This window comes from Nanorana parkeri, unplaced genomic scaffold, assembly GCF_000935625.1.
Source record: "Nanorana parkeri isolate BGI_ZX_2015 unplaced genomic scaffold, ASM93562v1 scaffold914, whole genome shotgun sequence".
Classification (NCBI taxonomy): Eukaryota; Metazoa; Chordata; class Amphibia; order Anura; family Dicroglossidae; genus Nanorana; species Nanorana parkeri.
In genome coordinates, this window is record NW_017307182.1 from 573562 (window position 1) to 584709 (window position 11148).

The 11148-nt window shown below is 41.1% G+C and overlaps 1 protein-coding gene across 1 annotated transcript in view; it reads left to right on the forward strand.

Annotated features, from left to right (window-relative positions):
- Window positions 1-11148, forward strand: part of NKD1 (naked cuticle homolog 1) — a 90124-nt gene that overhangs the window by 70532 nt on the left and 8444 nt on the right. The window contains exons 6-7 of the mRNA XM_018566083.1: window positions 4919-5014; window positions 9507-9654. Of these exons, the coding sequence (XP_018421585.1) occupies window positions 4919-5014; window positions 9507-9654 (244 nt within the window). The remainder of the gene's footprint in view (window positions 1-4918; window positions 5015-9506; window positions 9655-11148) is intronic.

Below are 11148 nucleotides of genomic sequence, written 5' to 3' on the forward strand. Positions count from 1 at the left end.
GGCGGGGTCAATAGCCAGCCTACTATTGGCTATTGCAATTGGAAATAGCCAATAGCAGGCTGGCTATAGAAACCTATTCACCTGTCGGCTGCAGAAGCTAGCTGCTAGCTGGCAGGCGAATGGGGCTGCGGGGGAAAGCGGGGGCTGGCTATTGAAACCACACCTACCGATCTGAGGAGTGGCCCTGAGAGATAAATTTCTCTCAGGTCCACTCCTCTGATCAATGGGTGGGCACAATAGCCAGCCTGCGATTGGCTATTGCTATTTGCAATAGTCAATCACAGCCTAGCTATTTCTCCCCATTCTTTACATTCTGCTGCAGACCATGAAATCTATAAATTTAGTTGCTAATGAAATTTGTTAGTGTACACCAAGCAACCAGCTATTTTTAAATGTCCCTCAAGCCACCGGCAAAAAAAACTAAATCGAGGACACATTTTCTTTTTGGGTTGCTTAAATCCCGGATAATGGGGAGTTTACTGTATAAACCGGTGGAAGAAACCATAAGACACAGTTGACAGCCATGTTCACATTTAGCCCAGTAGGAAATACAGTTATAGGCAGGGCTTGAAAATTAGTTAATCCTCTCGTTTGTGACAAGAGAACCCTGGAGCCAGACGAGTAGCAGCGCGGTTTACATACAACCGACACTGTAGAGCCGCTGGATCGCTTATATAATGCGCTCGGGTGTGTGGGAGGCTCTTGTCACCAGAGGTCAGCGGGAGATCGTCACATGATCTCCCTCTGATCTCCTCCTCATACTCCGAATGCAAGAGTGTTGTATATTACATCACTTCCGCATTCAGCTGTCATTCTCCAGCTTCTGTAGCTGGAGAGAAGCTGGTGAAGCAGTTATCTGCTTCATCAGCTTCTTTGGGGGTCCTTAAGTGACATTAGGTTGTCCTAGAGACCCCTGATGTCTCCATAAAGGGGACCTGTCTGTGTAAATTGGCTATCACATAGGGGGATTCTTAGCCCCCTATGTGATAGCAATGAAGTAAAGTGAAATTTTTTTTAAAGTTACCAAAAAATTAAATGTAAAGTCAAATAAAAAAATATATATTTTTTTTAAAGTCCCCTGCCCCCCATATACACACACAAACATGCGCTGGGTGTGCCTACATGTGAAAATGGAGATTGTGCCCATTGTGCCACACATGATACATATCACCACGAAAGTCAGAGTGAGAGCAATAATTTTAGGGCCATTAATCACTATTAACACTAAATTAATGAGCACTTAAAGCTTTTAAAGCGTCGCCTGTGGCTAATTTTAGGTATGGTATTTTTTTGCGATTTTGCGGGAGCATGCAATTTAAAGTTTGACATGTTTGTCTATATGTCTATTTACCAGATGTGACCCTGTCTTTTATATTTTACCAAAAATAAGGGTAAGAATAAATGTTTTTTAACATAACATAGGGAATTTGTTTTTGTTTTTAAATTTACGGTACTTTTTTCATTATATAGTAAAAAAATAAAAACCTCAGTGGTGATTAAATAACAGCAAAAGAAAGCTCTATCTGTCCCAAATGTTTTTTAACATAAATTGCATGGCTGTAGTCCAATCATACTGACTGGTTAAATTTTGACTGACTGGTGAGACACCATAAAATTTCTCAAGCGCTGGTTATAGGCATATATATGCCCATAAACACCTACCTCCTCAATTCATTAGTATGATCTCCTCCATTCGTGGAACTGTAAACCTGTTTAATGCCTATCAATGCAAACTGTAAATTTAAAAGACTAGCATGCTCCACCAAATGTTTAACTGTATTAGAGATTAGACATTATGACATAGTTTAATAAATACGCTCTTGAAAGGTTGATTTTAATTTTTTAGGCCCACATGTTTGTCACATCTATGGTCAGTTAAATATGTATTTAAAGAAATAGGCATATTTTTGTACCAGAAAATACCCTAAATTCCGAGATCTTGCTTTCTATAATACTCGAATAATAATTATTTATTTACATGTGTTAATATTACATCATCTGGTATAGGTTTATTATTTAAAGACACAGAAAAAAAAAAGTTTTCAATGTCCCTAACATATATATCCTCAGAGGAAAGTATAGTGAAATTTAAGTGCATATTCTGAGAAATTATTGCAGAGTTTACCTTAAAGTATATTTTATATGATTTTCAAATGCTTACAAATTTGGACTTTTTTGCAGTAGCATCAAATTTTGATATTTGTTAATTAATCACTAGAGGGAACTGTCAGTGATTCAGTGCACTTACTCAGTGTTAACTGAATTAAGATATCAGCCACACAGGAAGTGTATTGTTTTCAATTAGCCAGCTAGCATTGCAAAGCAGGAAGCATATACGACATATGTAATAAGTGAATATGGCTTGCCCGTACACAAACAGTATATAATTAAAATTTATAGACAAAACAATGTTTTCAAAATATCAACACCCACTGATAATATTATTTATATGATGCTGATCTTGTTTAGATGTTTATAAAAAATAAAAAACAATATACATTCCTTTAATGGGAGCTGCTGTCATTTTCTTTGCATAGTGCCAAATATATGTGTTTATAGAGAAGGATCCGAATATATAGGGATGTTACTGGTACAGAAGATAACAATGATTGTAGCACATATGCTCTGTTATTACTTTTGGTGTCCCCTTGCTTCTTTAAGATACTTTTTTATCTCTGATCCAGACCTCCTTCTTTTGCTCCTGTTTTAGCTTCTCCTAGAAAATTAGCGTAGTAGCGAGTACCATGTAATGTGAGACTGGTACCGTTTGCAATATCTCAGGCTGGCTTATTACAGTCAGGAGGCTTTGAACTCAGTAGGGGACACAGACTCTTTAGAACTGCCAGAGGGAATGGATTTCAGTCAGCAAATCTAGCAGGTAACTGGGCTGCACATAACCTGGGCTATTTTCAGCAGTTTACTTTGCTGGTTCAACTTGATGTATTTTAAGCAGTTTTTTACTTGCACTTTATGACTGAGAACAATATAAGAAAGGAGTTAACAGGTCAATGGTTACACTGTGTTGTATTAAAGGCAAAATAATGCTTGCAGGAAAAGATAAGACGGGTTTCTGTCATAGTTCTTATACCTATTGTTTTTAAAGAGCTTCTCATCTTAAAACACAATTCCCTGACACATGTAACGTGCTTACAGAGGAACTTCAACCCCCCCCCCGTTAATCTGCAGCAGTAGATTCGCTATATAGTGCTATGAAGAGCGTACTTGAAGACATAGGACAAGTAATGCTAAGTCCTGTGTGCTTCATTAAAAAGAGAACTATGAGGTGAGCTGATTTCCACTCATCCTCATAGTTAGAGCCGACCTGTGACAAAGAAGCTGTCACATGTCAGCTTTATTGCTCTACTGATTGGGAAGTGAGCAGAAACATGCAGCCGATCCGCTTACTTCACTATCGTCTCCCGGCAGTGAGCGGTGTCTGTCAGTCATCACTCCCCACAGGGATTCCCCCCTCTCCGATCCTCCAGCACTAAGTGGGGGAACGAACGGAGGAGGGGTCGGGCACAGCTGGCTCTACCTCTAGATAGGCAGAACCAGCTGTCACTCACGCAGCTGGGTGCATCTTGACAGTATTGTATCCGCCCCGGCTGTGGCTCTCCCAGTATATCGCTTGCAATAGCTCGCTATATACTGAGCTGAGGGTCACAGGGGGAGGTTAGTATATGTCCTCTCGTGACCCTTAAGAGAACTATGGGGAAAAACACTTACCCCATAGTTCCATTTTAAGGTTCAACTTGGCCTACAGTGGATACTTTGTAAGAATACGTGCGTAGTCCAATCTTTAAGGGTAACCATAAGGGTTTTCTTTCAGTCGAGCTGACACAGGCAGACCAAAGATTAAAGCAGATCTCCTTGCCTGGATCAAGGAGAAAAGATAAGGTCCAACAAGGTTTGAACATTTTCCCTCTTATATAATTATATATATTATACTTTAATGTAGTATTAACAGTTGGGCCCTTTTTACCTTAATGAATTCTCTGCATTAGGGTAAAAAACACCCAGTACCTTTTTGACTCCCCCGTCCCTCCCAAATTTACCTGTCAGCGCCACTTGTCACCGCTGCTGGTACGCAAAGCGATCCTCCGTCCTGAACTTCCTGGTTGTGGGAGGAGGATACTGAGGGCAGAGGAGCCATAGGCTCCTTCTGCCACCAAAGTGTTGGGCAGAGAGGAGGGGCATGGCCTGCCACAGGGCTGTATGTGTCTATGGACGCACACAACTACTACTAACACCACACATGCACGGGTGCTTCCACAGCAGCCTCTTAGCTGCTGGCGGCACCCGTGCATGGGGCGAGGGGAGAGAGGATGCGAGAACCCACTAGAAAACGAGGAATTGAGAAATAAAAAGAAAAAACAATGATCTGCAATATAGACTGCCTCCCACTGGTAAAAAAAAAGAAAATCTAAAGCTTTAAAATCACTTTAAGTGTGTATGTGATAAGCTTCTGAAATAGTTTAATGTATTTCTGTGAACCGTAGTCATAGCTCTTTTCTATAAGACTTCTTGAATTGTGGTAAGGAAACATAAACAGTCAAGCGGGTAACAGTATTATGTTATTGCACTGGTGTAAGCCTCACCTAATTGTTTATTGTGTTATATGGTTAATCCATTATTGATTTCTTTATCTTAATTCACTTCACCTTTAATAGTGATTTGCAAGTTAAAATGTCAGTGAAAATAATAATATGGCCATCACCCCTTATGTAGGTCCTTTTTTTTAAAAATGTATTTGCTGTAATTAGACTCATTGGTATGAAACATATATAAATGGTTGCCTATGGCTTGTTTTCAATTAAGTTCTCCAAGACTTTACTGTTCCTTCAAAGAGTTGACACTTATTTGATGGATGCATTTAAAGGAGTACTTTGAAACTTATGTCTTTAACCAACATCTTTAGGAACTTCAGTGTGATGTTTCCGTGGAAGAGGACAACCGACAAGAATGGACCTTCACATTGTATGATTTTGACAACAGTGGAAGAGTTACACGAGAAGTAAGGTTTTGTTCTTTAGTTCTGGGATGTTGCAGATACATGTATCCAACTTGTAGATTGATTTCTAAAAGTATGCACATTTCAAAACTAGGGATGCACCGATGCCGATACTAGTATCGGTGCCGAGTATTTGGACGAGTACTCGTACTCGCCCAAATGCTCCGATGCCTAGCCCGATACTTCCGGAATCAGAAAGCTTTCTGACCAGTCAGAAAGCCGGGCAGCGAGTCATTACCCGCTGCCCGGCTTCCTGATTGGCCGGGAAGCCGATTCCATGCTCTCTTGTCACTTTTGACAGAAAGCTTTCTGATTGGCGGGGAAGCTGGATTCATGCTCCTTCGTCACGTCATGACGAGGGAGCATGGAGCCGACTTCACGGCCAATCAGGAAGCCGGGCAGCGGGTAATGACTCGCTGCCCGGCTTTCTGACTGGTCAGAAAGCTTTCTGACCAGTCAGAAAGCCGGGCAGCGAGTCATTACCCGCTGCCCGGCTTCCTGAATGGGACTTCCGGTACTCGGTATCGGCGAGTACCGAACAAAAATATCGGTATCGGTGCATTCCTATTCAAAACCTATATGTGCAAAAGTTATTAGTTATGTTATTAGTTCTATAATACCTGTATTCCAATATCTGAAAGATTTCAGCAAAGAAAAAGTCCTTGGAACATAGAATACCTTTTCCTAGCAAGATTCCACTCTTTTCTTAGCGCTGACCCTAAAGCAGGAGCTTTTAACGTTTGTACTCTTGATTAGTACATTATTCTCTTTGCCAATCTTCTGCATATGAACTGTCTCATTACCAGGATGACACATTCCGTGACTCTCTTGCCAAGTGAGTGTAGAAAACACCCCGCTTCTAATGGCTTTGATGAGCCTTTCAGTGTTGTCTTTGTGAGCATGTTAAGATAACGGCATAGCTTTAATACTCCTGTTGAAAAGAATGAGCTAATAGAGTACTTTTCTCAATTGACAGTCCAATTTATTTTGCTCTTGAGGTCTTTTTCTACAATTGACAGGCTGTCCTGTAATTATCTTTGTAAGGAAAAACGGCTAATCGGGCTCTGATAATTGAACTAATGTTTTGTGATCCGTAAAATGTTATGAACGTGTTTGAGGTATAAAAGAACAAGATCACTCATTTTGCTGCTCCCTTCCATTAACTCTTTCAACCATTGTAGCGTTTTTCTTGGCAATTTACCCCTAAGGATTTAGTCTACCCTTAGTTGCTATTATAGTTTTTTGGCAGATGATAGAAAGAAATCAATTCACATTTCTTATAGGTTCACTACCTACTACAGTTATGGGGGAGGTAGGGGGGTTGAGTTTATAGTTTATTTTATATTATGGAAAAGACAACAGGATGACTGGGAACACATTTATCCCCAGTGTCCCTTACTGCATGTTGATTTCCCAGACCCTTACGCGTGTGTATGAAAGATTTGAGACATTTTCTATGCTTCCTGCAACTAAGTAGTAAATTTTCTGTTGGTAATGCTAACTATGCTGTCCCATAGAAGTTACCACCTAAGAAAAATGCTCACACTCATTGCAATGGCTTTGCCTATAGAACTCCACCCAGCCTAAACTATTTTTCTGTTCCACCCTGGCAAAATCATTTATTATGATGATAAAACACCTGTGGATAAAGATATTATAGGGCCGATTTACTAAAATCAACTAAATTGTTCATTTTGGAAGGGAATTTTCGCTTTGCTTTGGGAGTTTTCCCTTAGCTTAGTGAATGTGGTGAAAATTCACTTTTCAATGAATACGCAAATACAGTATTTTTGCTTGCATGCGTTTGGATGATGGAATTTAGCAGAGGGCAGGGGCTGACTGGCAAGTTTTAGCCCAGGGGGCAAGTACAACCCAGAGGCTCATGGTGCAGCAACTTGGCCCCCCTCCCACTCTCCCCCTACCTCGCATTCTCCCCACCCGTCTGCCACTTTTGCCATCCATGTAACGTGAGTGTGAATGGTCGGGAGATGTGAGGACTCCTAGTAAGTCCATGAAAGGGGTGACTGGTTGGGGGATGGTGCTCTCCTCCCACTGGGCTTCCTACATGGTTCTGGCCTTACTCCGCTCCATGTCCACTACTTAGGCACTCTCGCCCACTGTACGCCGCCACTGGCTGTCCATGCTCCTTGGCTGTGAGCTGTGGTAGGATAGTGGGAGGGGCCGGACAGTGTCAAAGTCAATGTTCTTTAATTTTTCTCGATCCTATACATTTTCTCGACTGTGTCACTTCCAGTGGGGCCGAGTCATCCGAATCAGCTGTTCTCATGACCCCCTTTCTTCATGACATGTGCATCTGGAAGAGATGCGGTAGAGTATGGGTTGAGGAAAATTATAGCACACTGGTAGTGGAGGGATGCCTCTTCAGTGCTGTGCGCGAATACGACTGCTGCGACCCTGGTAGTTCTGACACTAACTCCAAGCTGTAGAGGGACTACAAATCTCAGCACATTATACAGCAATGTAGAATAATACCACCAGCTATAGAGGGCTATAAATCTCAGAAATACATTGTACAGCATTGCAGAATTTCATTGGCTATAGAGAACTACAATTCCCAGCAATACATTATACAGCAATGCAGAATAATATGAAGCTACATACTCTGTTGCTCTGGGTTCTCCGCTTGATGTCTCCAGGGTCTCAGGAGGGTTGTGCGCGCTCTCACCAGGGGTACAGAGAGTTTCACGGGTGCATGTGGGTGCAGCAGAGGCGGGTCCCTAATTAGGCTCTCAGGTGGCCAATGCGGACTGTCAGGTGGTCAGTGCGTGCTCTGTGGGGGCTCCCTAATAATCAGTGGTGTCTCTGTGGTAGCTCCCAGGTGGGTAGTGGGGGCTCCCTGGTGGTTAGTGGGCGATCCCTGGTGTAGGGTGACCATTTATATAGAGCTACAGCTAACGATTATTTTCAAAATCGATTAGTTAGCCGATTAAGTTCAATTAACCGGTTAATCGGGTTTAAAAAAAAATGGCTCCAGTGATGGACTACTAGTTTGTATATTTAGCGGGGGCCAGTGACGGGCCCCCTGACAACCGCGGGCTGCGGCCATTTTTAAAGGCAGCAGAGAGGCCCAGGGGGCAATTGCCACCCTGCCCTCCGGCCCAGTCCACCCCTGGCACCTCATTCATGAGGGTCACCTCATTCGCTAAGCTAAAAGAAAATTCCCTTGCAAATTGATAACCCCCCTTGCAAAGCGAACAGCCTATTTGCCCTTAGTAAATCAACCCCTATGCATCTGATTTATTCTATAGTTACATAAACGCATATGCATGGATACTGAAAAATTTCAAGATTTTGCTTGCTGTGACAAATGAACTGTAGAAACAAATATGTTTATAGAACTCATTTAGGATGCTCGCAGATGAGCAAATCCTTCAGTGGGAAAGATGAACTGTATGAGATACTCATATGTATTATTGCACCTTAAGGAACTTCCTTGCCTTTTGTCCTTTTTTAGATGTAGCATACACATTCGGAAGTTATTGTTTCTCTAGAGAAAGAGATTGGTCAATGATCTGCCTCAGATTTTCCATACATGCTGGAAATATCTGCATGAAATAATAACCAATTTAGACACTTATAAATAGCTATCAAGTGGAGGAACTTTCCCCATAACTTTTAAAATAACAACAAAGATACCTTTAGAAATGTTTAGTAATGACAATCTACAAACACATATTTCTAGACAATTGCAGGCTTTAACTTTATTTTTCTCTTCTTCCCCAGTGTTCTGGCCATTTTAACTAAGGGCAGGATACTTAATCTCTCTTTACTTCCTGGAACTCTGGCACATGTGACTAGGACATGTGGCCATGCACATCATCTCAAGGGAGGAAAATGCCTTTCCCTGAGATCTTGTGAGCATACAGATGAGATTTCCTGACAATGCTCTGCTGATGTAACCTTCCCAGGATGCAATGCTTGGGCGCAGATTACATTATTTGTGCCAAAGTGGACCAGGAAGTATAAAAAAAGAAATTATAAGTAAAATAAAAATATGTTTGTTTAGCTAATGGATGTAAGATGATTTCATATCAGGTTATCATATCAGGAGCTGTATGCTGATGTGATTTTAGGTCAAAGGGGGTAAAGGTCCACTTTACATACATGTACTACACAGCTTCTGTAAGTAATTGTTTAATGGGTTGCAATGTGGGAGAATATGGGATTTTATATAGCCAACCTGCGTATCCTGAGTGGTTATAAAAAATGAATACGAGATGAAGCTACAGTACCACTTGGCAGCAAGAAAACTTGTAGCAATTTCAAAGAATCCACTGTGCACAGTGGAAAATGTTCAGGTATCAACCACCAAGATAGCTAATAATCACTATATACACAGTTGATGGTAAATTGATGGTTCTACCGCCTTGTCTTAAATATTGGTGAAAATTAATAGTTTATACTTTGAAATATAATTTTAAAGAAACATACAGAGCTAGAACATATCTATTCTTAGCAGTCAAAATTTCTCTAGGACATTACAAGTTTGCTGCATACTATATATGAAGTCTTTGATGCATCCGTGAATCACTCTAGTAGCTCCAGTAAAACCCTGAGGGTCAAGCTGTCTGTGGCTCCAGATGCCACCCTGAAGAAGAGAGCCACCCTGCTCAACCATGCAGGTAATACACATGATCTTCTTTGGTGGTCCCCTTATAAGAAGTTTTTTTGAAGATGACGCTTGTTTATCTTTGTGTAATAGAAGATATTCATACTTCAAAGTGTGTTTGCCATTTACATTAACTGCCATTGTCAGCAGTAAGCACACCAGCTGTTATCTATGTTTCATGTAAAATAGTTTCAGCTATAGTTAACATTAATAGTAATATTAGTAATAGACCCAAATGGTGCACATTAGCGTTATGGGAGTTTTCTATTGTAATCTGATTCACTTCTGTACTTCTATTCCATCCTTTTAATGTTGGTTTCTAGTTTTAACATCTCAATATTACTACCCATGCAGCAACTTGTTTTTGTTTTGGGCTTGGAGATGATATCCAGATTTCATTTGCTTGTGAAATCTGGTACAGCAGCCGCTTTGGTCCTTTAAAGTGTATGACTTTGCAAACTAAAAAAAATACATAGACATTTGCCAGATTTTAAAAATCCTGCACGTACAGGAAAATTCAGTGTATGTTTAACTTTGAGCTGACAACAAATTATCTTAACTAAAACCCCAAGCAGCGGTGCCAGCCCAGTTCTACCTTTCCCTCTGTAGGCTGAGAGGGCTGCTACTTATTGCAAGGCAGTGGCTCAGATTTGTCAGTCTGACAGGAAGCGCTATTATTGGCACGATCTATGGGTATAAATATTTTCAACAGATTCATAAAAAATATTTGCTTTAGAAAACTATACATATGTGTTAAAGCATGAGGCTAAACATACTGAGAAAGAGATATTTAGAGAAAATCAAAATTACCCCAACCTTTAATAAGTATCAAGGGTGAGAGTTCAGACTTTGATTCCTTTCACATGGATGTTCCAATCAGATCCACCTGTCAATTTCCCAGGCGGACCCAATTAGATGCCCAATACTAGTCTATGGCCAGATATGGAAAAACAAACGGATCAGATCGTGTTGATCAAGCGTAATCTGATGTAAATGGACACATGTCTGTTTAAATCCGATTCCCCATAGACCAACATGGGGTCCGGTGATTTAACTTTTTTCCTCCATTGCAAGATGGAGGAAAAAAACTGTATTGACACGGATGTCACAGGGATGACATCCAATCCGTACTGCTCCGATCAGGAGGGTATCCGTACATGTGTGAAAGGGGCCTTTATGGATTACATGCTTTATCCCAAGACAATGACAATAAGTAGCAAAAAGCAAAAAATTCAAGATACAGTAGTAGGTATTGAAGCCAGGATCAGTGGCCTAAAGAAACAATTCAGTAATGGCAGCTTCCATGTGCTGAGTTACTTACACTTTACACTCCGGTCCTCCAGCTGTTGTGGAACTACAAATCCAATGGGGCATTGCAAGATTCTCACAGCTACAGACATGACTCTCAAAGACATGATGGGATTTGTGGTTTCAGCACAGCTGGAGGGCCACAGTTTGTCCATCCCTGCTTTAAGGGGGGGGGGGGGGGACCAGATGAGGTGGTTGC